Raw genomic sequence first — 26,081 nt, 5'->3', positions numbered from 1 at the left:
CACTGCAGCCTCCGTCTTCTGGGTTCATGCGGTTCTCGCGCCTCAGCCTCCCAAGTACCAGGGGTTCGCACCTGTAGTCCCAGCTACTCCCGGAGCCTGAGGCGAATCTCTTGAGCCCAGGAGGCAGAGGTTACAGCGAGCCGAGATCGTGCCACTGCACTCCAGCCTGGGGTACAGAGTAAGACCCCGTGTCAAAAAAAAAAAAAAAAAAAAAAAAGTAAAATCTGAATAAAGTCTACAGTTAGTCATTAATGTTATACCAATGCCAATTTCTTAGGTTTGATAAATATAACATGGTTATGTAAGATTTTAACATTAGGGGAAGTAGGAAGGATATAGAGTAACTTTATGTAATATCTTTGCAACTCGTCTGTTCATCTAAAATTATTGCAAAATCAAAAATTCTTTTAAAAAACCAAAAACTTGAAAGTGGTTGCCTATGAGGAGTAGGACCTGGGAATGGGGCAAGAAACTGCTTGTACCAAGAATTGATTTTTTAGTAATGGGCATGTGTTCTGATTTAATTTGTTCCAAACCCCCCCCCCCCACCTTTGGAACTGGATGACATCGTCATGATTACAATAATCAAACTAAGACTACATACAACATAAGGATTTTTAGATACCTAGTGTACAGGAAACAGTCCCCAAAGAAACTAAACCAAAATGATCAACAGAGATTTAAAAGTAAATGAAGTTTAACTCTCTACATAGAAGAATAGATTGCACTCAACTGGGAGGATCTGAGATGTCACAACTAAACACGATAAAAATCTTTCTTCTTATATTCTGTGTGTGTTGGGTTTTTTAAAAGGAGAAAGAGGCATGCTATCAAAATACTGAGAAACTACATAAAAGTGAGTACCATCAATCCTCTTCAGAAGTTCAAACAGGTTGAGGGGGTCAATGTTGAGTTGAGATGAGGTTCAGGAAAGGGAGAATGTAATGCAAGGTGTACGTGTTACTCCAGCTCTCTCTCTTTTTTTTTTTTTTTTTTTCAGGTTCCTTCCATATGAAGCCAGGTTGCATAAGACTTGGGCCAGGGCCAGGAAAAGAGGGCAGTTAAAAATGTGAAATGACAGCCAGAGACAAGTGCATTGTTAGTGTAACCTTCTCCCCATCTTTAAATAATCAACCTAAGAAATATAATGTATAAGGTAGCATTGTTCTAGCCCATAATTTCTCTCCCATAATTTCTGAGATAAAAATAAATCTCCCATTGTGCATAGGGCAAATATACTATGGATTGGATTGTTTGGGAACTAACACAAGTTTATCCTTTTGATTATTTTGTTTACACCAACAAAGCAAAGGCAAATATCCTTGCTTTTATATTGTCATTGACTCAACTGGCAGTAAAGTTGTGCCTGAGGATATTTTGCAATTCAGTCACTTGCTATAAAAAACACACAACTAGCTGGGCGTGGTGGCTCACACCTGTAATCCCAGCACTTTGGGAGGCTGAGGCAGGCGGATCACCTGAGGTCAGGAGTTTGAGACCAGCCTGACCAACATTGTCCCATCTCTAATAAAAATACAAAAATTAGCTGGGTGTGATGGCGGGCGCCTGTAATCCCAGCTACTCAGGAGGCTGAGGCAGAAGAATCGGTTGAACCCGGGAGGCAGAGGTTGCAGTGAGTCGAGATTGTGGCACTGCACTCTAGCTTAGGCAACAGAGCAAGACTCCGTCTCTGCAAATATACAATAAAATGCACACTTTTTCTCACGTGGCTCAGCATCCAACTGTATTTCAAAGGCATAACATATCCAATTGCAAAACATCTAGGGGAAGGTCTGATAATAAGTGGAGTTATGGCCTATTTGTAAGGTGGCATGCTCAGGCTCTAGAATTAGACAGGACAGAGTTCTTCATTCCAGCCTTCCCTTCCCCTGTCCCCACTTAATAGCTTTGTGTCTTTGAATAAATTGTTTAACCTCTTTGAACCTCATAATCCTCATATTCAAAAAGAAGACAGTATTCCATAATGCTGCTGTGAAGATTAAGTTAGATTGTGTATGTCAAGTACCTGGTACATAGTTAACATCCAACTAACAATTAATAGTAATTGCTAATGTTTGTTGATAGTATATTATATGCCTGACATTCTTCTTTGCCTCTTACATGTATTAATTAATTGAACCCTCACAACAATCTGGAGGTTGGTACTGTTATCATCATCACCCCAACTGTAGGGAAGGGGAAACTCAAACTTGGAGAGTTTAATTTGCACAGTATATAAAGTGGCGGGGTTGAAAATCTGTAGTCTTGTTCCAACATCCTCATTATGCCATGGGCAGAAACCAGATGGGATCATAATATTTCTCTGACATGAAGTCAATAGTAACTTTAATCATACCACCAGACCTACTTCCTCTGACATATACCATCCTCCAGAGTCCAGGACTCAAGGTCTTTTCTCTAAAAGAACAATGGATAAAGTGACATGATTAGAAACAGCTAATAAGCATGTAAACTATTTGTTAGTGTTACTAAAACACCTAGACTGACAAACTAAACCAGGCTCCTATGACAAAAATACAGAATTTGTATCATAGGATCACATATGGAAACCTTGCCAGTACTTAAGTTTCTCCTCATTCTCTGCTTTTCCAATTCCACATCTCTCCCTCTCTTCCTGCATTGTAAGTCTCAATCCTCTCCTCTTTATCAGCCCTAACTCTTCAGTACTGTTCCAATGTGTTGACCTCAAACTCTTTTCCAAATCATGCCCTCCACTATAGAAATCATGCACATGGTCTCAGGAATATTCTTCACATTCCTCCTTCAGCACCCACCCCAACATTTTCTGCTTCTGAAAGCCTTTGTGTACTTTTGTACTTTGATTGGTTGGAATGAAAAGTGCTCTTATGCCCAGACCGTTTATTCCCCGAAGAAGACCACCAGAGTCCAGAGTCAAAGCTAAGCAGCAAGGATCTTTATTACAGGTTCGAACCTGGAACTCTCCCTCGCTCACGAAACGAGACGGGCAGGAGAGCTCCCCCACTGAGCTCCGAGCAGTGTTATATAGTCTAAGAAAAGTGGGCATAGAGTTATTACACAAATCAGATATATGATTGGCTAGTGTTTGAACAAGGCGATTTGGCTAACTATGATTGGTTCCCGCCATTTCTGATATTTCGGTTCAACCTTTGAGGCGGGAGAGCAGGTTTATGGCAGCAAGAGTTTATCTTACTTAAACACGTCTTGTGACCTTTACAAAATCTCTGGTACGTGCAGAAAAACAGGTACTCATAGAACTTACGAAATCTCTGGTATGTGCAAAACAAAATCTCTGGTACGTGCAGAAAGAGAGGACTCACAGAACTTACGAAATCTCTGGTATGTGCAAAGATTAGAGAGCAGAACAAAAGGTGTAGTGGGGGGGCGGGTACACATCTATCTTTGTGTCCTTTCAGTGCCACACGAGCATTATTAAATTAATGACTTTTTATTTGAAGCAGAAGAGGACGAACTTCCCTCCCCACAGAAAGTCAAAAGACTTCAGTTATGAAACATTCTGGGAAGAAAGTTCTAGCTTTGGGGAGAAGACCCCCCCAGCCCTTCATCTCTGAAGGGTAGGATCATAGAAGACAGTCTAGAAGGCCCATACCACAGCCCTGACATTCACAGCTGACTTACCACAAAGGACCATTCAATCAACCTCCTCAATGATGGAGCCAGTGCTGGGGTCCCCCTGACGGGCTTGAGCGCCACAACTGCTGCCCCCAGGGACACCAGGCCCTCCATAGAGCCTGGAGAAGATGGGGTGACAAATTTGCTCCAGCTCCCTCTTCTGATGCTCATACTCCTCCTTCTCTGCCAGCTGGTTGTGCTCCAGCCAGGCAAGGACTTTCTGACACTTGTCTTGCACATTGCGCCTGTCCTCTTCGGGAATCTTGTCCCTAAGGCTTTCCTCTTGCAAAAAACCTTTCACAAGGAAGACATGGGCCTCCAGCGAGTTTTTGGCAGACACTCTGTCCCTCTGGGCCTCATCCTCAGCCTTGTACTGCTCGGCTTCATGAACCATCCTCTCCACCTCCTCCTTGCTCAGCCGGCCCTTGTCATTGGTGATGGTGATCTTGTCATCCTTACCTGTGCTCCTGTCAGTAGCTGTCACGCTCAGGATGCCATTAGCATCAATGTCAAAGGTCACCTCTATCTGAGGGACTCCACGTGGGGCAGGAGGGATGCCACTGAGTTCAAAACGCCCCAGCAGGTTGTTGTCCTTGGTCATGGCCCTCTCACCCTCATACACCTGGATGAAGACCCCAGGCTGGTTGTCTGAGTAGGTGGTGAAAGTCTGGGTCTGCATGGTGGGGATAGTGGCATTCCTCTGGATCAGCGTGGTCATCACCCCACCTGCTGTCTCCAGTCCCAGAGACAGGGGAGCCACATCCAGCAGCAGGAGATCCTGTACTTTCTCACACTTGTCCCCCATCAACACGGCCGCCTGCACAGCAGCCCCATAAGCCACAGCCTCATCAGGGTTGATGCTCTTGTCGAGCTCTTTGCCGCTGAAGAAGTCCTGCAGCAACTTCTGCACCTTGGGGATGTGAGTGGAGCCCCCCACCAGGACGACGTCATGAATCTGGGCCTTGTCCAGGTTGGCATCCCGCAGGCCCTTCTCCACCGGTTCCAGGGTACTGCGGAAGAGGTCTGAGCACAGTTCCTCAAAGCGCACACGAGTGATGGACGTGTAGAAGTCCACGCCCTCGAACAGGGAGTCTATCTCCAGGGTGGCCTGGGTGCTGGAGGACAGGGTGCGCTTGGCTGGCTCACAGGCTGTGCGCAGCCTGCGCAGGGCCCGCTTGTTCCCACTTAGGTCCTTCCCATGCTTCCGCGGGAATTCTTCCATGAAATAGTTCATCAGCCAGTTGTCGAAGTCTTCTCCACCCAGGTGGGTATCTCCAGCACTGGCTTTCACCTCAAAGGCACCGGCGTCAATGGAGAGAACCGACACGTCGAAGGTGCCCCCACCCAGGTCAAAAATGAGCACATTGCGCCCCACCGGTCCAGCCCATAGGCGATGGCGGCCGCCCTGGGCTCATTGATGATCCGCAGCACGTTGAGCCCCGCGATGGCCCCTGCGTCCTTGGTGGCCTGGCGCTGCGTGTCATTGAAGTAGGCGGGCACGGTGATCACCGCGTGCTTCACGGGCTGGCCCAGATAGGCCTCGGCTGTCTCCTTCATCTTGCTCAGCACCATGGACGAGATCTCCTCGGGGTAGAACGTCTTCTCCTCCCCGCGGTAGGACACGCGCACCTTGGGCTTGCCGCCCTGGCTCACCACCTGGAAGGGCCAGTGCTTCATGTCCGACTGCACCGTGGTGTCCGCGAACTTGCGACCGATCAGCCGCTTGGCGTCGAACACGGTGTTGTCCGGGTTCAGGGCCACCTGGCTCTTGGCCGCGTCCCCGACCAGCCGCTGGGTGTCGGTGAAGGCCACGTAGCTGGGCGTGGTGCGGTTGCCCTGGTCGTTGGCCAGAATCTCCACGCGACCCTGCTGAAACACGCCCACGCACGAGTAGGTGGTGCCCAGGTCGATGCCCACCGCGAGCTCCCGTGGGGCCTGCATGGCTGAAGCTTCTCGTCTGATGCGCGAGGCCACGGACGCTGCTGCCGCTCCGCCGTCAACGGGCGCTCAGCAGTGAGGCTCTCCCTGCGGTTTCTCTCCAGCCAGCCCGGCTCGGCTCAGCTCAGCTCCGCTTCCACGGGATTTTTATCCTTTTGCGCCTCCCGGGCTGACTCAGCCGGGCAGCTCGGCGGCCCGCGCGGCGCTGACCGCGGGAGAAGGCTTTGGCGGATCCGGTCATGAGATGGGGGGGCGGGGCGGCTACGCCAGGCCAGCCCGCCTCTGACTCAGGGCTGCTGAAGAAACGCGGGGAAGGTTCTAGCTCCTCCCGGCTGGCTCTGAGGTTGCGCCGTTGTGGCAGAGGCTGCAAAGGCAGCAACTTTAGGGGCAAGGCCTCCCCGGGGCTGTGGGAGGTCGGATCCGCGAGGCGCACAGGGGCCTGCCCGCTGCCTTGGAGGGCCGCTGCGAGTCCAGCAGCTCAGGAAGCCCAAAAATATGTTACCATGCGAATACAGATATATAAGATATATATGTGTATATCTTAAAACAGTTTTATCTTGAACAAAATATTTTCCAAACCGCGATTTAAGACGGTGCCTGATTCCTTCGTGAATGGCCAGAGAGCGCGTTAAGGGATGACACTAAGCTTTAAGAAGTGATCCTGCAACCCTTTGGGACGGTAGTGGCATTGGTGGTTCAGTGGTAGAATTCTCGCCTGCCACGCGGGAGGCCCGGGTTCGATTCCCGGCCAATGCACGCTCTGTTTTCTCTATTCATTCAGTTATTTTTCTCATCTAAGATTAATGACTCTTGAATAAATTAAACCATGTCGCCGAAGGCTTTAGGCTCCTCCAATTTTGTTCTCTCTCCTTTACCACTTTCCTCAAAGGAGAGGTGACATCGCGCTGTGGCCCTAGGACTCGGGAGAGACCTCGCCGCTCAGCCCAAGAGAGAATGCAACACCCGGGAAAGGAGGACGCAGTGTATGGTCGGGATGTCCCTCATGTTCTCCCCTGCGTTTGTAACACCGAGGAGCCTCCTCTCCAGAGGCCCAGTGGAGAGGCCCAGTGTGCGTTTTTCTCTGTGGCCTAAGTGGGTTCTGAGTCAGAGACCAGGACTCAGGTGGAGAGTAAACTACTACAGGCTCCAGTCCGACCTATGCCCTACATGCTGGAGGATGAGATGGGTTCACTGGGCAGTAAAGTCACACTGGTTTCTATCAGGCTGTGACTTTGTGATTTGAGGCCATTTCCCACTTTTTAAAATCCAGAACATTCCATTCAGATCTTCTGGTGTTCGGATTTCTACTGAAAGCCAAACAAGGAGACATTTCTGAGACTTCTGAAGGTTGACAAAATCCTCACACAATTTTCCGTGACCTCCCCATCCGGGAATCGAACCCCTCTCTCATGCATGACAGGCAGACATACCACTATAGTAACAAGGGTGGCAACTGTAATGGCTGGCAGCTGGAGAGTATGTGTTATATTCTGGTGTTACAATTTAGCAGTGTATTAGAGAAACTTAAAAGTTGGCTTTTGGCCGGGCGCGGTGGCTCAAGCCTGTAATCCCAGCACTTTGGGAGGCCGAGACGGGCAGATCACGAGGTCAGGAGATCGAGACCATCCTGGCTAACACGGTGAAACCCTGTCTCTACTAAACACATACAAAAAACTAGCCGGGCGAGGTGGCGGGCGCCTGTAGTCCCAGCTACTCGGGAGGCTGAGGCAGGAGAATGGCGGGAACCCGGGAGGCGGAGCTTGCAGTGAGCTGAGACCCGGCCACAGCACTCCAGCCTGGGTGACAGAGCAAGACTCCGTCTCAAAAAAAAAAAAAAAAAAGTTGGCTTTTATTTAATGTTACTTGCCTGATTCAAAGGAAACTTCCATTTGTAAAAAGAGAAACTAAAAGCCCTTCCTCCATAGGTGGCTATTTTCTCCTTTGACAGGTTAGAACCCACTAGGAAGTTTGAGAGACCTTTTAAGAGGGAGGCAGGAGTCCAGAAGTAGAGGTCAGTACTGTTCCTGGGCTGAGTTTTTTGGTCAGTCCTCTCTCCGAGAGCACCAGTGACAGCTGGTAGAATTTGCTGCTTGAGAGATCAGCTGTACTGGTAAGGTGATCAGTCCAGGAAAAAAAAAAAAGGAATGTTTAAAGAAATGGGCAATATATGACTTCCACAGTGGAAAATCAAACTGTCGTCGAAAAGAAGTAACCTATTTCATAACTCCAGGAGGGAAATAAGCTGTCGGCTTTAAATTCACTCACTCTCAGTGTCTAAGCTGGTCACAGCTGGATGCCAGAGTCAAGACATTTGCTGACGGCCTGCAAGAGACGTGTCTTCACCTCAGCAGGGAAAAGCTGGCCCAGCCAGGGGGTCTGTGTGCTGGCTTGTTAAGGGATTCTCTTGTGTGGACTCTTCCAACCTTCTCTTCCAGCCCCTAGCCACCTCAAAACCCCACTTACCCACTCACCTCCAAGAGTTACAGGTATGGCCCTAACGCAGCCTATGAATGTTACCACAGCATCACACAGGCATGCTTCCAATGTCACTCACTTCTTTTTAATTGATCTCTTCAGAGTGGTTCAAACATAGCACAGGGGAGCTTATGCATGCAGTACAGTTTTGGTTTTGTTTGCTTGTTTTTTGTAAAAGAGTCACTGCAGGGTTGTTGGGGTTTTTTTGTTTTAGTTTTTTTTTTTTTTTTTTTCTGGTTCCTGCTCTGTTCCCCAGGCTGGAGTACAGTGATGCAATCCCAGCTCACTGCAGCCTTGAACTCCTAGCCTCAATCAATCCCGCCTCCACCTTCCACGGCTCTGGGATTACAGGCATGAGCCACCACAGTTGGCCTAGTACAAATTTTATACATACACTTAAATATATCCACTTATGTTTAGTAGCTTAGTTTGAGTAGCTTTAAAAATAGAACTGACCTTAAAGTAATGACTTAAATAGACATTGTAAAGTGGTGCAATGCTCACGACTCAATATTGAGTACAAAAAAAAGCAAGTTGTATGTATTAGCCCATTCTCACACTGCTAATAAAGACATGCCTGAGACTGGGCAATTTACAAAAGAAAGGTTTAACGGACTTATACTTCCACGTGGCTGGGGAGGCCTCACAATCATGGCAAAAGATGAAAGTCACGTCTCACATGGTGGCAGACAAGAGAGAGCTTGTGTGGGGAAACTCCCCTTTTTAAAACCATCAGATCTCATGAGACTTACTATCACAAGAAAAGCATGGGAAAGATCTGCCCCATGATTCAGTTACCTTCCAGTGGGTCCCTCCCATGTGTTGTGGGAATTCAAGATGATATTTGGGTAGGGACACAGCCAAACCATTTCACTATAGAACAAAATTTATAGTGTAATCCAAACTGTATATATATAAAGGTCAGTGACATCCACTACCTGTTTGCCCTTGAACAAGTCATTTCACCTGTCTGGGCCACAGCTTCCTCCATTTTAAAAGTCCCTGATTTCAAATGTCAAAGAATTTACTCATTGCACACATATTTATTAAGTGCTTTACCATGCACCAGATACTGACCTGGGCTCTGAGTATGTGACAGTGAACAAAACAGACAAAGGCTTCTCCTGGAGCTCACATTCTAATGAGAGGAGTGGGGAAGTCAGACACAAAACAAACAGTAAACATATATTAATAGCACATCAGTAGTAATAAGTACAATGGAGAAAAATGAAGAAGGAAAGGGACATTAAGAGTATGGGAGGGCAGATGGGTTATACTGAATGATCAAGGAGACCTCACTGATAAGGTGACATGTGAGTAAAGACCTAAAGGACATAATGAGGCATAATGTGGGTCTATAAGAACATTCCAGGAACAGGAAATAACATAGGCTCTGGGCAGAAGTATAACTGGCATGTTCAAGGAAGAGCAAGAGTGACCAAAGGCAAGCAAGGAAAAGCAGTAGGAGATGAGGTCAGAGAGAATGAAGAGCAGGATCCTGTAGCATCTTGTAGAGCATTGCAAAGGCTCTAGCCTTTACTCCAAGCGCAAGGGGAAGATAGTATATGATTTTGAGAAAAGAAGTGACAAATATGACACACATTTTTAAAAGATCACAACAGCTGTTGTGGTGAGAATAGATTATAGGATGGCAAGGGTGAGTGCAGGGAGGCCCGTCAGGAGGCTATTGTAGTAATCCAAGTGAGAAATAATGGTGGCTTGGATCAGGTGGTAGGAGTAGAATACTGAGAAGCAGTCAAATCGCTGGGTGCATTTTAATGTAAAAGCAAGATTTAATAAGGTTTTGTATATTTGAGGAGCCTCTGTCTAGGGTGATATGGTTTGGCTGTGTCTCCACCCAAAATCTCGTCTTGTCATCCCCATAATCCCCATGTGTCGAAGGTGGGACCAGATGGAGGTAACTGGATCATGGGGGCAGTTTCCCCCATGCTGTTCTCATAATAGTGAGTGAGTCGCATGAGAGCTTATGGTTTTATAAGCGTCTGGCACCTTCCCTGCTTGCACTCACTCCGTCCTGCTACCATGTAAAGAAGGTGCCTGCTTCTCCTTTGCCTTCTGCCGTGATTGTAAGTTTCCTGAGGCCTCCCCAGGGATGAGGAACTGTGAGTCAATTAACCCTCTTTTCTTTATAAATTACCCAGTCTCAGGTTATTTCTTCACAGCAGCCTGAGAACGGACTAATACATAGAGTCTGGAAGCTAAAGGGTAGGTGGAAGCTCCATAGTCTCCTTAGAAATCGATATAAACTATCCAACACAAGCAGCTGCTACTTTTCAAATGCAAAAAAAATTTTGCACAGTGATGCTGTGCCCCAGGTAAATGGAAGGCTCTTTAAGGGCACCCACCAAACCATCAAGGAGACTGTTGGTCATGTTTCTAATCTGCCTAGAATGGCTTCTCTGAGAAGGTCACATCTTTCTGGTAACTACATTGGGAAAATAGCAGTACAGGAAGTCAGCAATCTCCACTGACCACTCATCTGAAGTTTGCCTTTCTGAGAACTTGTGTTCCAAAACAAAGTGTTTTATTTGCCATAGAAGGGAAGGGAAGAAGACATGGAAACAAGAATACAAGTTCATTAGAAGAGTATTCCGTTTTAAGAAGAGGGGCACTCACCCTACACTCCAAATCCCCATCTCTCCTCTCCTCCACATCTTATCCATTACTACCTTCTCAAGATTTTCATCACCAAAAAGAAACAGACCCCAGATAGTTCAGTCTACACCCCAATCAATAGAGCCCTGAAAAGGTAAACAGAATGTTTTGGTTATAATGTTTTATTACAAAAGTAATATATGATCATTATAGAAAAATAAAATAGGTCATCAATAATTGCATCACCTTGAAACAATCACTTTTAATTTGTTGTTAGAGGTTAGTCTATTTTAACATTTCTGAAATCATATAGACTTACATGATTGTTCTCATGTAACCTGTAACATAAGCATTTCTCATGTTGCTACATCTGTTAATAACAGTGGTTGGATTAATTGTATTGGCTGTGTGGATGGGGAACAGAAGATTCTTGATGTCAAGAAGGGCTGAGGCACAGAAGGTGCAGTCAGTCATTTGGGACCATATTGTCTGTGGCTTTCAGGACAGGGAGCTTCAGGACTCAGGTAGTGACTCTGGAAGAGTCCTTCTCTTTTGGAACTGCAGCATCCCTTCATCTTCCTCAAGGGGAATTTAGTCCAGGAAATACCAGATCCTTGCCTCTCTAATTCTCTTCTCAAATCCCAAGGCAAAACAATAGAGACCTAATGTGGTGCTGGTAATTGGGCTGTTTGTTTTTCTGGAGCTTCCGACTGCAAAAGCAGTGAATAGGTGGTTTTACTCTCAGCATGAAGAAGGCAGAAACCAGCAGTAGGGATCCACAGAAAGGGCATAGGAAAGACGATGTTAAAGAGGCCAGGCATGGTGGCTGAAGCTGGCCATCCCAGCACTTTGGGAGGCCGAGGCGGGCAGATCACTTGAGGCCAGAAGTTCGAGACCAGCCTGGCCAACATGGCAAAACCCCGTCTCTACTAAAAAAAATAAAAATACAAAATACAAAAATTAGCTGGGCGTGATGGCACATGCCTGTAATCCCAGCTACTGGGAGGCTGAGGCATGAGAATCGCTTAAACCTGGGAGGCGGGTTTGCAGTGAGCCAAGATAGCACCACTGCACTCCAGCCTGGGTAACAGATTGAGACTCTGTCTCCAAAAAGAAAGAAAGAAAAAAAAAAAGATGTTAAAGGAAAAATCTGAGGCACAATGTACTTTTAAAAAGTTATTTGAGTAAGAAGCAATTCATGAAGTTTAGTGTTCCAGTGGCAAAATGTCACAGGCAAGTATTTATTGGGGAAATGTGGAAGCAAAATAAAGACATTTGATTGGTTTTCAATTACATAATTGTTTTTGGGGGTGGGTATCTTGTTAGAAAGTCCCTAGACAGATAGTTATATGTTAGTAGGCTGCTTATGATTGGCTGGGGTTGTCTTATTTCTAACATAAGCATTTACCAGAAATGATCCAAGTTAAGTTTTGCTTATGCTTGTAGTGTGACCCCAGTGAAGTTCTGCTTATGTTTCTAGTTTAAGCAAAGTTAAAGCTATTTCTAAGGGCCAGGTGGTTTTGTTTGCTCAGGAATTTTTCCAGTCTCCATTTAAATTTTCCTTTAACAATTCCCCTCTTTTTGTCATCCACTCAGCAAGCTGAGAGTGTGACCACATGGCATAACTTTACTCTTAGTTATTAATGTTGACATAGTCCTTGGGAGGAAGAGTCAGGTAGACGTTTTTATCATCATCAGTAGGTGCCCTGGGGTTCAGAGTCATGTAGCCGCCGTCGGCTGTTTCATAGTCATGGTTGGTTTCTTCAAGTTGTCTCTTTCTGAGGGCAATCGTTTGACGTCCGAGTGGCTGCAGGAAAGCATTTAAAACCCGTAGGATAATTCAATACACCGGGGAGGTCAATACAATAACTATAAGGAGAATAATAGCCAAGGATTGAAAAATTCCTCTGAGCAAAGATTCTCGGGAGCCAAGACTTAACCAATCAAATAAATTAATGAATACAAATAAATATTATCTGATGAAAAACTCACATTTGTTCTTTAAAGTCTTTTAAATTTTAGGAGGCTATTGTTTTGCACTAAGCTCCTGCACTAGGCCCAAACAGAACAGACTAAAAATCAAAATGGAATCACCCATGATAAAGTTTCAAGTCGCCAAACAGAAACTACATTGTTATCTGGCCTTTGGAAAAATCAGGAGAGAGAGATAATAACGTAATAACCTAAAAACCTAATTTCGCAAACAGGCCAGTTTCAATTGGCATCCTTACAAAAAAGTAACCTGATGTTAACCAACCAGTTATTTATTATTGTTTCCCTATTCTGTCTTTTGCAACTTTAACCAGCTTTAAAATAGCCAATCCACTTTAAATTCTTTGTTTCTTTCTTCAGACCATTCTCTGTCTATTAAGTCCATCTCCTCTGCTGTAACTCATTGGAAACCTTATTCTAATTTAAGGAGGCAAGTGTTGCCCAGTTCTAGAATCACCATAAAGCCAACTGAGATCTTCAAGCATTTCTTTTGACATCAGTAGGAACACAAGCTCTTCCTTGTTAAGCATTAAGATATCAAGAACTTCTATTTTGGGGTGCTATTGAGGCTAACTTACTCATTTTAGATTGTATTGCTTGAAAGGAATTTAGGGTATTATTCTATTTAAAAAACAGAGTTAATATTTGGAGCAAATTATGATCTTAGTTTTTGAGTTTAGAGGGCAGCTAGGTGAAACAATTTCTAGATGTGAATTTGAGGCAAGTTTAAATGGTAGACTGAAGATGGCAGTTGCAATGTGATGTGCTTTACTGGTTTGCAATTTGAATGTCTCTGGTTATTTCATTAAATATTCTGGTAAACTCTCTGAGTGACTCACATAGCAGCAGGCATTAAGATTGGTATTAATAAGGCATACATGCTCTGTTGTAGTGAATTTTCTGAAGCTTAAAGTCACCAGTTTCAGTTTGTAGAGCTTTGGGAAAAGGCAGTTTTAGTTTTTAATGGAACTAAAAAACAAAGTATCAGGAGTCAATCCAGTTTATAGGGAGATAGTAAAACTTCAAAGAAAATGAACAGGCCTAGAATTTGACAATGGATGCACCATAGTTTTCTACTAAAATATAATCTTTTTTATTCTGGAGAAAAATATTTTTATTTTCCATTTTTACCAAAAATCAAAGTTAACTTTTTTGCAAAAATAAATCTAGTTTCACTAAATTTGACCTGATTATTTATATAGGTATAATAAAAATAGTAATTTTAAAATATATTTTAGCCAGAGCTTTGGTGATATCCAAGACACTTTACTGACTTTGTATCAGTCAACTTTAGTTTTTAAAAACTATCTAGTAATTGAGAAATCTCAGATTAGACCTTTAAAAGCCTCTCTAGGCTAAGAAGCTAAGCCAAGGACTTGCCCAATTATGTCCTGTTACAAGGAGAATAGATTCTTATTGAACCTATGCAAATACCCAGATTGAAAATGAAAATACTTAATAAGAGTTTCCAAATTCTGAAACAATCAGGTAGAGAGAAAAAGATAAGTGGAACACTTTTTTATTTTTGTTTTAGTAGTTTGTCTTATCTGGAAATGGTGTAGATATTTAATGAATACCTGTCATTTCATTTAACATAGTTAAAGTGGCAAACATAACATTAAACAAAACCGACTACGTGTCATCTCAAGGTATTTTTTTTACAAATTTTGTAGGAGAGGAGACAACATGAGCTTATTTGGGTAAAACTAGGTGGAATATTCACTTTCATTAATACCAATATTCTTATTTATTAGAGATTACTCAGGTAAGATGAAGTTGAAAAGCATTTTGGCAAAGTTCTTTTTTTCTGAGAAAATATGTAATTTATACAAGTGCTTATTTTTCTCTAGGCTAATTGAGTTCCTTTAATACTGTTTCTAACAAATACCTTCTGGAGGTAGAATAATAGTATGTACAAATAGCATACATACGTGTAGATATACATAAACATACAGCAAGATGCAAACAGAAATTCATGGCTTTTGTTCTGAAATGTTAGCCATGTGCCAGGTACAATAATATAAAACTAATTAGTTGGATCCAGCTTCTGGGAGTTAAAGTTAGCTGTTCAGATGGCTGACACTTTTTATTGATATTTTTGGAGAGGACTATTAAGATTTTTCTTTTGCCAGTTTGTTTCTAAAAAGTTCCTCCTTTTTTTTTCTTTTTGATGAGTCATTTCGCTGAAGCTTGTGTTTTAAAAACATTTACACACCTCGAAGGCCCAGAGAAAGGGTATTAAGCTTTCTCCAATAAGGAATTTTGGGGCATTTTCACCTATTATTAGGAGTCAATCTTAATGAGACTGTGGATTAAATTTTAAATGACTGACTAAGGAGACATCTAGTTTATCTGGCCTAGTTCCAATTAGTTTTTATTCTTTTTAGCCTTAGTGGTTGCTTTTATAATAGTTCATGTGTGCAATAACAAGAGTTAAATTTAGTTGTTGTAGATGCTCCTGGTTCATTTGAGGATCTAATTTTTTAAGGAGGTTAGCATTGAGTAGGTTCAGATGGAAAAAGCAAGCAAAGAATAATTTCTTATTAGCACATTGTAGAGATTTACTGAGAGACTATTTTTAAAATCATTCTTTTAGAAACCTTTATATACCAATCAAAAATGTTTATCATTGTTTCTGAGACATTTGGGATCTCACTTTTTCCCAGTACATCCCTTAAATGAACATTTTTTTCTAGATTTAAACATCCTCACTGTGACCATTGCAATTTTAAGTCATCTGTGGTAAGGCACACCTATTTCTCTAGAAAGTCACAGGTTCTGGGCCCATATTACCTGAACATAAAAATCACTGTGTTTCGGATGGAGGAGTCCCAGACTCTGTGCATTCTGACAAAGCCATAATATCTTGTCCTTCTGAAATTTACCTATCTGAGGACTCCAGTTGAACCCCCAGTTCAGTTTCTGTTAAACACCTAGTTCAATCTGTCAAATACCCAATTTGACCTCTAGATCCCAATCCAGAAAGCAGACCTTGTCTGGAAACTAGCACACTATACTAGACCTAGTGTAGTTCCTGTTGAAAACAGATGAACTTGACAAACACCCAGATTAACCGCTGAATCAAATGAGAAATAAAATTACTGAAATAAACTCAGAGCGCTCAGGACACAGTTGCAAGCCTGATATCTGAGAGGGACTTACCTAGTGACTCACAAATGCAGTAAGAAACCAGTGAACACAGTGGGCTCAATGGGTACCTATGCCTGGTTACCCATTGCTCTTAGGGATATCTGGAGGAGAGTCTACTTTATATCCTACTTCTGACGCCAAACTGTTAAAGAAAAATCTAAGGCACAATAAAATTTTAAAGAGTTCATTTGAGTAAGAAGTAATTCATGAATTGGGTGACACAAACCAAAAGAGGTCTAGTGTTTTAATGACAGAAAGTCAGAGACAAGTATTAACTGGGAGAATGTGGAAGTAAAATACAGAAACTTCATAGGTTTGCAGTTACATAATTGTCTTTTGGGTGAGGTACCTTACTGAGGTGTTCTTAGTCACATAATTATGTTAGTTGGCTGCTTACGATTGGCTAGAGTTAAATCTTATTTCTGTCTAACATAAACATTTACCAGAAATGATCCAAGTTAAGTATTACCTATTTTTAGTTACAACCCAACTTGAGTTTCACTTATGTTTGCAGTTTAAGCAATGATAAGGCTATTTCTAAGGCCTGGGTGGCTTTGTTTGCTCAGGAGTTTTCAGGCCCAGTCTCTATTTTAATTTTGCATTAACAAAGGTAAAAAGAGAGGAAACAGGGGAGGAGGGATGGGGGAGGAGGAAAAGGAGATGACTGGGACTACTCACCTCAAATTGGGCAGCCTTCACAGGATCAGTGGAATTGGCTGTGGGGAAAAAGGAAAAGATTAGCCAGGGCACTGCTGTTAAAAAGGGCTTGCCTTGCTGATGCTGAGGCTGCAAAATCATAACCAGACTCAAGGCAAGGACTGCTGACCCCTTGACACAGTCCTGTAAGGCCAAGGGCTAAGTAAATATGGCCTCATGTTCCCACCCTTGGGGTCACCCAGCCACAGCCTTCCCCACGGGACACACTGGTGGAGGGAAGCAGTCACTTGGGCCACACTCTTCTCAGGGAATTGCTGAGCTTTCCTAGAAGCAAACCAGACAGCTTGGGGATCTGAGATATTGGAGAAGAGGTACAGGACGGGTGTTCAGCATCAGAGTGAAGTAATCCAGGTTTTTGCTGACCACATCAGGGAGAGAAGGCTGAGGGCCATTTCCACATTGTCCAAATGTCGTGCATCTTTGTTGGAACTTTGAAGGATATAGTAAGTACTCCATGGCATTAAAAAGGAAGACAGAGTGAGAAAGTAACAAGAGAGAGAAAAAGAGAGGCAGGGAGGGAGAAAGGGAGAGGGAGGGAGAGAGGGAAGCACTTTCTCTGGTTAGTGTCCAAAACACACCTAATTGCCTCATGTTTTTGTCATAAACTGACTTTCCCAGTGTGAAAAGCAGCCTCAGTATCTGCGGAGCAGCATTTCTCAGGAAGTTAGGAGGGGTCTGACACAATGTATCTAGTCTCTTACCCACCCCCACCCACCCCCCCCAACACAGAGAGTCTTTACTGCAGCAAACCACATTCTGAATTCCCCTTCTAATACATTCCCCAACAATTCCAGCAACCCAGCTCTGCCTTTTGGGAAAGGATTTTTAAAAACCTGTTTATGCAGCACCAACGCCTGGCTGCAAAAATGCCTTGTGAAATGTGCTTATGCCAGTGGAGACAGAACCACACAACAAGACGGATAATCCAGTTGCTCGGACTTTGTTTTTTCCAGATCTGCTTTGGCCCTGGTGTGAACACAGGCCCCTGTCCCCACTGGGCCCGGCCAGCGGACATGCAACCTTGCTGCAAGCACAGCGGGGCGAGTGATATTTTGCTCAAGCTCTCAAATCTGTTGGCTCTGCTCTGAATCATACTCCAGCCATCTGAGTTGGGGTCTTTGACAGCCTCTTTTTCCTGCCTGTTCCTATTGTCATGGAAGCCCCCAGAGAAAGCCCTGGTTGCCTTTGTGCTCTGACTTTACCTACAGTCTGGAAGTTGCCTGGCATCCTCCTGGAAGTTCCTTTACATACTCCCACCTAGGCCAGGGTTTGAGTGGCCCCTGGCTCTCAGAATGTCAGACCTAGAAGGCCTGAGAGGTCACCCCAGTCACCCACTCATTTCCTCAGTGAGCAGACTGAACCCCATCAGGGAGACTGACTGGCTCAAGGCTCCACTGTGTGATGGGGGCAGAACCAGGCCAAAAGTCAATCAACCTTGAGTGCATGGGCATTGGAACCAAGCTTTGCCCACAGAGTAGAGCCCACTAGTGCCCCTAGTCCCCAGGAATTTACTCGAGCCCAAACCTCCTCTTAGCATTCCACAGACAGCTGAGCCTGGCCACTCCACCCCATCCCTCCATAGAGACAGATTCCTCAGCAAATCAAGGGGTTTCCAGGCCTCCTCCTCCTTTCCCCTTAGAATCCTGCCTCCCGCATCCGATTGGCCTCAGTCTTACAGCCCCTAGCCCTATCCTTTGCCAGCTCCGCCAAAGCTCCACGGAAAGACCAAAGTATTTCTGATTTCCTGCTCTGGAAATATCACCAGATTCCTGGTCCTAGAAATTTGAACACAGCCCTCTCTATCCGGGACTGGTGTTTCTCTTCTCATCTCCAGAGAGGTCCTCTTTAGGCCCAGAAATTAGACTCAGAGCTGACCAAGCGATTTGAGCCCCGGCCATCCCCTCACCGATGCTCCCTCCCTGGCTCCCAGCTGAACTCGCACAAGCCCCTTCTGGCTGGCTCCGGTCCAGCGGGCATCACTGGTGAGCCATCACTGAATCTCTGAGACAACCCTGTACTCACCTGGTTTCTCAGGGAGGGTCTCTCCCATTTCCCTGCACTCAGGGTTTCCTGGGAGAGCTGGGAGGGGCACACAGGAGGTTAGTAGGATTAGGGGGTGGGGCCTGAGTCCTCAGGACCAAGGACTAGGGCCAGGATTGGACGGAACCAGCTCAGGCCTTCCCTCTGGCAGATGCTTTCCGTCCTCCCACCCCCAGCTCCCCTGCTCAGGGGCTGCTCCCGCCTGGAAAAGCGCTGGTCCAGAGGCAGAGCTCAGCTCACCCATGGGGACGCCCAGGAGTGTCAGAAAGGCCACTCATGGCATCTGTCTGAAGCTTGCTATGCCTTTTAAAAACACCTCTGTGTCTCAGTCTCTCTCTCTTTCTCTGTATTATCATCAGTAATTGAGGTCCTGGTTATGAACCAATTGCAAAGTGCTTTGTGAGGTGTTAGTGGGATTATTTCTCTTTCTCAGCAGCTTGCAGCACCCTCTCTACTCCCCCGTGACACCCATATGAGCCCCACCCAGCCTCAGTCCCTGCCTTGGCCCGGTGCCTGGAGAGTCCTCTTTCTCTAGCTAAGCGCTGCCCTCACACACCACCTCCTCCAGAATGGCAACAGCCCTGCTTGTGTGCTGTTACTGCCTGACAGGCACTGGTGTAAGAGCGTCAGCCTCTTTCATCCCCATGGCAATCCTGTGAGGTGGATCCTATTAGTGCTCTTGCTGAGGATGAACTAATAAATGAACTAATAAATAAAATGTGGGCCTAGATCTGAATGCGTATCTAGCCCTAAGAGAGGGATTCTGGCCATGTCTGGGGTTAGGGCCTGGACCAAGTGGAAACTGATAACAAAAGGGACTGGGAGGAGCTACAAACCTGAAATCCGCTTTTTCCTGCAGTAGATCAAGGCCACTACAGCAGCAACAATGGCCGCTACAGCAATCCCAGTGACCACAGCCACAATGATCCCCATCGGTGAAGAGCTGCCCACGCTGGGCACTAGGGAAGACAGACATTAGGACAGGATGGGGATACTATTTGAATGACAACTTTTGTATTCTCCCTGTCCCACCTCCCACCTCCTCCAGTGCTATGTCCTAGTGCTTGTCACCCAAAGCCCTTCTGTGTCTGAGTCACACACCAATGCAAAACTCATACATCCACCAGCCTCACCTGCACAGGGTTTCTGTGGCTGGACTTATGCCTCCTGCCTATCCAGGTTTCTCCACCAAACTAATAAAGGCATATTGGCGAGCAGGCAGGAGCAGAGGGAAGGAATCCCCTTAGCCCTTGCGGGCAGTAGGGAGGGTGGGCCCAAAGCCTTGCATAGCTGGAGGCATCATTACTCTACGGAGCACAGCCTTGAACAGACTATGACATGCCAGGCTTTCTGGAGTGAATGGCTATAACATGAGCCATGAGAAGAAACGAGGCAAACTTCAGCTCTTAGGAATGCCCAGGAGCTTGGGGAACCTCTGCACCAACGAGGAAGCTCTGCTTCGCTGCCATCTTTAGTCTGGGGCCTGCATTTCAAAGTGGAACAAGAGCCTGACTACCTACTACCTGGGAGGTGAGGGCTCCAAGTTCTGGCCCCTACTCCTGCTCATTGGCCAATACTTAGCCAGGCCTCCACACCACTCCTCTTTGCTCCAGTGCCCAATTTTGCTGCTGTGGCCTTTCTCAGACCTCCGTGTAGGCCCATGTGACCTTAGTGCTTGTCCATCCCCTCTTCTCCCCTCCCTACATCTTGGCAGATTCCCCATACCTTGGACAGTGATGGTCACAGGTTTGGATGAGTATAGTGTGTAGCCTATGTTTCCTGTGCAGTGGTAATCACCACTGTGACTGTGGTTTGCTTGTGGGATGGAGAAGTTGGGATCCATATGGGAAAATTTCTTGGATATTCCATTCTGGAAGAATGTGACCTTGATCAGAGGCTTGTCCTTCCAGCTGTGGCACCTCAGCATGATGGTTTCTCCCTCCCGGAACTCCAGGTGAGGGGTCTGGAGCACCAGCCACTCTGAAAGACACAAATATGATAAGAAAAGTTGTAAGGCTAGATTCCAAGAGTTTTTCAGCTCATTTTCAGAGGTACATTACTCACAGAACTTGAAACGATGTCTGTCAGAGAGAAATGAAGATGCTTCGTGACAGATGTGAGCATTCTCTTATAGGCAATATATGGGATTATATATCTGTGGGACTTCTAAAACACAGAAGTTTTCAGAAGTTTCAAAGATGCAGAACAGATATTTAAAACAATTCTGAGGAATTTAAAATACTATGTTTGAGTAGAGAAATGAGTGCATTTCAGTAACTGTAGAGGCTACTCGACAGGGCCTGAAGCCATCAGTTTTTGTGGTCTGGGGATTACTAATTTAATGGTAAATTTTGTACAAGCTTTGGGAAGTGAGGGTGGGCAGCCACGAGCTGTATTAGCAATGAAGTAGAGCATTTTTCCCCCTTTTTTCCACATGCTGTTGCTGGTTTTTTAAAAAAAAACAGAGCCACGTGCGGTGGCTCACGCCTGTAATCCCAGCACTTTGGGAGGCCGAGGCAGGTGGATCACGAGGTCAGGAGATTGAGACCATCCTGGCTAACATGGTGAAACCCCGTCTCTACTGAAAATATAAAAAATTAGCCAAGCATGGTGGTGGGTGCCTGTAGTCCCAGGTACTTGGGAGGCTGAGGCAAGAGAATGGCATGAGCCCGGGAGGTGGAGCTTGCAGTGAGCCAAGATGGCGCCACTGCACTCCAGCCTGGGTGACAGAACGAGACTCTGTCCCAAAAAAAAAAAAAAAATAGAGCCTTAATCATGCCTCATCCACCCTGTCAGTCTGTTCTGGCTGCTATATCAAATGAGTGGTTTATAAACAACAGAAATTTATTTCTCCCTGTTCTGGAGGCTGGGAAGTCCAAGACCAAGGTGCTTGTAGCTTCTTTGGTAAGAGCCTATTTCTTGGTTCACAGAACTGAGGCTTCTTGCTGTGTCCTCACGTGGCGAAAGAGGCCTTTGAGCTCCCTTGGCCCCCTTTTATAAGGGCTCTGCCCTCATGACCCAATCACCTACTCAAAGACCTCACCTCCTAATACCATCACTCTGGGGGTTGCTATTTGATTAATTCATATCATATGAATTTTAGGGGCACAGAAACATTCAGACCATACTATACCCTGCGTGAAATCTTCCATCCACATAAGAAAGGAAAAGGTATGACTTTGAATTCACACAAGTGAATTCAGTATTCAATTGCGACTCTGAATAAAAGGGGCATTCAAGAAAAATTTTAAACTTAAAATCACTTTTTCCTTTTTGCCTACAAACATCCTCACTCCCAACAATTCCTTCCCTTCATTGATGGCAGAGTAATCAGATTCCAAAATTCAGCTACCTCGGAGGACAAATCTATTAACAAAGCTTCGACAAACTTAATAAAGAAGAAAATCAAATTGCTCTATCATAGGAATAAATATAATTTATTTATATTTATTGTTTTATTTATATTTATTCAATTTTAACAGTTTTCTTTTTTGTTTTTGAAACGGAGTTTCGCTGTTATTGCCCAGGCTGGAGTGGAATGGCGCGATCTTGGCTCACTGCAAACTCCACCTCCCAAGTTCAAGTGATTCTCCTGCCTCAGCCTCCTGAGTAGCTGGATTACAGCCATGTGCCATCACGCTCGGCTAATTTTGTATTTTTAGTAGAGATGGGGTTTCTCCATGTTGGCCAGGCTGGTCTCAAACTCCCGACTTCAAGTGATCCACCCGCCTCGGCCTCCCAAAGTGCTGGGATTACAGGTGTGAGCCATTGTGCCTGGCCAAAAAAAAAGTATTCTGTATATGAAAGGCCAAGTACCATTAATGAGATGGCATGAAACAGAAACTAAAGTCAGGATTGGGATTGTGGCTGTGCCATTCACTGCTGAGTTCTTGGGTCTAATCAGCTTCATTTCTTTGTACAATGGATGGGTGGGACTAGGTAGTTTCTCTCTAACAACTGTTCAGATCTCAATTTTTTTTTTTTTTTTTTGAGACAAAGTTTCACTCTTGTTGCCCAGGCTGGAGTGCAGTGGTATGATCTTGGCTCACTGCAACCTCCACCTTCCAGGTTCAAGCGATTCTCCTGCCTCAGCCTCCCGAGTAGCTGGGATTACAGGTATCCGCCACCACGCCTGGCTAATTTTTTTTTTTTTTTGAGACGGAGTCTGGCTCTGTCGCCCAGGCTGGAGTGCAGTGGCCGGATCTCGGCTCACCACAAGCTCCACCTCCCAGGTTTACGCCATTCTCCTGCCTCAGCCTTCTGAGTAGCTGGGACTACAGGCGCCCGCCGCCTCGCCCGGCTAGCTTTTTTGTATTTTTTAGTAGAGACGGGGTTTCACCATGTTAGCCAGGATGGTCTCAATCTCCTGACCTCGTGATCTGCCCATCTCGGCCTCTCAAAGTGCTGGGATTACAGGCTTGAGCCACTGTGCCCGGCCTGTATTTTTAGTAGAAACGGGATTTTTCCATGTTGGTCAGGCTGGTCTCGAACTCCCGACCTCAGGTGATCCTCCTGCCTCAGCCTCCCAGAGTGCTGGGATTACAGGTGGAGCCACCACGCCCAGCCCTCAATTTGTATTATCTATATTTTTACATTTTCATAAGAAGAGTCAGAAGTACTATCAGCTGTCTCTGGGAAGCCAATACAGAGGGGAGCTATGATGTCATTGGGTAGCTTTTGAGGTCAACTCAGTATTTATTTATTTCCCTTCAGTAGAGCACCATCAAGAGAAAGCAACTCCACCGCCAGGATCTCTCTGGTACAGCAGCAGCCTTAAAGGACCACAAAAACAAATCACCATCTCAGTGTTGAACAGGAGAATCTAAAACACTGAATGTTTACCCGCGACCATCTCCAGGGTTTATGCACCAAGAGTGCAGCTCAAGTAAACAACAGTAGAAATGTGCTTATATTTTCAGACATTGGAAGCAGGTAGAAACAGTATCTAAGCCAGGCGTGGGGGCTCACGCTATAGTCCCAACACTTTGACAGGCTGAGGAGGGAAGATCACTTGAGACCAGGAGCTGAAGACCAGCCTGGGCAACATAGTGAGACCCTGTCTCTATAAAAAGAAATAAAAATAAGTCGCTTGGCATGGTGGTGTGCACCTGGAGTCCCAGCTACTTGGGAGAAAAAAAAAATACTATCTAAAAGCATTTTCTCTACAGACTCTATTAAACTGAACACTGTCAGATGTTTACATAAACCAAAATCAGATGATGTGACTCCTTTAATTAAAGCCATCTCAACTCACTCAGGAATAAAAGTCAAAATAGTTGCAACAGCCTATCAGCCTCTGCTTGATCTACCCTTCACCCTCCCCTCACCTCTGACCTCATCTTCCAGACAGAATTCTGCACTCCCACGTCCTCACAGCTGGCTGGCAGCCTGCCGCCTTAGAGCCTTCAGAGGTCTATTTCCTCCAACCTCTCTGCTTTACCACACTGCCTCAGGAGGAAGGTAGTTTTTTGAAGTAGGGATTTCCTTCTGCTTCTCTCACACTCAGCTGTTTGTGGCCTTGTAACCCCCTTGCTCAATCAAGACTGAGGCAAAAACAACCTAACACATGCTGAGAAAATTATTAGAAATTCCCCCTTCCCCCACCACACATGCTAAGCAAAGGGGGTGGGTGAAATGGGGAATGAATGAGCAACTCACAATAGTGCTTCCCAGTAAGCAGGCCACCCCTACTCTTTCCTGCAAACCTCTGCCTGAAAGCAGATTTCAACCGTCCTGGGTCTCCCAGGTCCACCCCGGGGCCTTCCTCCACTGACCAGAAAGCACAGTCAGATGAACAGGGTCGCTGAGGCTGGTCCGGCCAGTCTGGCACCTGTACTCCCCGCTATCATTGTTGTTGGCCTTGAACCTGTAGCTGGGCTGCGTGTGGGTGGGGATGAGATTCCCATTGTGGAACCACTGAGTGGAGTCGCTGTCAGGGCTGTGAGCCCCCCCGCACGTCAGAGTCACAGAGTCCTCCCGGAGCACGTTGATCCACGGGGGCTCGAGTTTCAGCACAGCCTTCGGGGGAGCTGCTGAGAGGCAGAGAGTGGAAAGGAGTGTGAATAAATAACCCTGAAGGGACTGTGGATGCCAAAGGAGCTCCCAAGGGAGGTCAGGTACCAAAGAGTCCTATTGTAGATGCAGTTCAAGATCTGTACTTGCAGCAGCCTCATTCCCTTGGGTCTTCAGTGGATCTAAGAAGCAAATCCCAGACCCCACTAAAAGGGGGGAACTGCCCATGCTGAACCCAAGCTTGATTTTCAGTGGAACAGACATATCCCCCATAGCAAACACAGCATCATATTATGAGGATATAATACTGTCAATACAAAGAAGCAAAGGGCATACTCACCAGTTTGACTGTCTGCAGAAGCTGTAAAAGAGAAGAGAGTGGATCAACGTCTAGCAGGAGAAGATGGCTTCAAATTTAGCTGCGTATGTGAAAGGGGCAGGGGAGGTGAGCTTGGGCTCTTCCTTCTCCAGCACCTATCTCAAGATCTTTTTTCCAGTTTATCTTTTATAAGAGTATTCACTTCATAGGTCCCCCTTATCTCATTCCCTGTTCCTCCTCATGACTACAAAGTACACATGAATGTTTGGTGCAGAATGGATTTTCCAGGGACTACGTAACTACCTCTAAGTTCTGACCTTAAAAACCACTGGAACACTTAAGAAATCAGGGTCCTGTCTCCTCTTTCAATCTGTCCCCTGCTTCCAGGGCCCAGGCCTGCTCTTTACCACACTGGTGCCTAGAGTCCAGGCAGTAGGAGTGTCTGAAATTGCACTCTTTCAGAATGACCCTCACTCACCCAGCAGCAGCAAAACTGTCAATGGTTGAAGCAGCCACAGGTTGCTGGGACATACATTCTGAGACATTTGGGTCTCCATAGTCATCCCAGCACTGTGCCAACGTCCAGTCGGGTTTAAGGGATAAGCTTAGAAAAGAGGAAGGAAATGGTTTCATCTTCTTGTGCAGCTGTCATCAGTCCTCAATTCTGTTTCTGCTAACCAATCAGGAACAACTCCAGTTAGGAGTTGCGTCTGCTTTACGGATAAGTCTATTACACACCACCTTCTGTCCTTGTGAAAACCCCGGGGAGGGGTTACCATTGTGCTGGCTGGTATACCCCTCCTTAGAGTATTCTTTAAGATAACTCCTGGTCAAAATCTTATCCAAAGGCATAAGAGCAGTTTGCTTCCAACAAGAGCCAAAAATGACCAGCAATACAGCCTGCTGGAGAAGAGGAGACCAGAGCCTGGGAAGAAGATAATGTCCAGCTATTTTTTATACCCATAGGACAGAAACTTAAAGTAGAAAATTACCTTGTTTTTCACAATATTTTCTCCCACTGAAATTTCCTTTTCTTGAAATGGGAACCTTTTCTCCCCCTGAAACTGTAAGTGGTTTTTCCTCTCTGTTTTCCATTACAGAAAGTGTAAGGAACTGCCCATGCAGAGCAGTTGATTTGCACACATATTTATATATTTCAAAAATGGAACACAAATAATAGGGTTATAAA

The 26,081-nt window shown here is 45.3% G+C and overlaps 2 protein-coding genes and 1 non-coding gene across 5 annotated transcripts; 1 reads left to right on the top strand and 2 right to left on the bottom strand.

Moving 5' to 3' along the window:
- Nucleotides 1-3,433: 3,433 nt before the first annotated feature.
- Nucleotides 3,434-6,257, bottom strand: HSPA6 (heat shock protein family A (Hsp70) member 6). The gene is given in 2 exon segments (XM_025362272.1): nt 3,434-5,007; nt 5,010-6,257. Coding segments are annotated over 2 exon segments (1,920 nt in total). The 5' UTR covers nt 5,575-6,257; the 3' UTR covers nt 3,434-3,652.
- TRNAG-GCC lies at nt 6,257-6,327 on the top strand. The gene has a single exon. It is a non-coding gene; the product is annotated as a tRNA-Gly (tRNA).
- A 5,534-nt stretch (nt 6,328-11,861) lies between these two features.
- FCGR2A (Fc fragment of IgG receptor IIa) lies at nt 11,862-25,508 on the bottom strand. 3 transcript variants are annotated; one of them, XM_025362292.1, is made up of 7 exons: nt 25,371-25,508; nt 24,914-24,934; nt 24,336-24,590; nt 20,287-20,541; nt 19,398-19,520; nt 16,483-16,520; nt 11,862-12,469 (listed from the first exon to the last, which is right to left on the bottom strand). In XM_025362292.1, the coding sequence occupies exons 1-7, from the start codon at nt 25,453-25,455 to the stop codon at nt 12,296-12,298; spliced, it is 951 nt and encodes a 316-aa protein (XP_025218077.1). In that variant the 5' UTR covers nt 25,456-25,508; the 3' UTR covers nt 11,862-12,295. The 3 variants fall into 3 exon arrangements, with proteins under 3 accessions (XP_025218077.1, XP_025218071.1, XP_025218086.1); XM_025362286.1 differs by having other exon boundaries at nt 24,336-24,593; nt 25,371-25,507; XM_025362301.1 differs by lacking the exon at nt 19,398-19,520 and having other exon boundaries at nt 24,336-24,593; nt 25,371-25,507.
- Nucleotides 25,509-26,081: the final 573 nt, after the last annotated feature.

The sequence above is a fragment of the Theropithecus gelada genome, chromosome 1 (genome assembly GCF_003255815.1).
Source record: "Theropithecus gelada isolate Dixy chromosome 1, Tgel_1.0, whole genome shotgun sequence".
NCBI lineage: Eukaryota > Metazoa > Chordata > Mammalia > Primates > Cercopithecidae > Theropithecus > Theropithecus gelada.
This window is presented reverse-complemented; position numbering and strand designations above follow the sequence as displayed.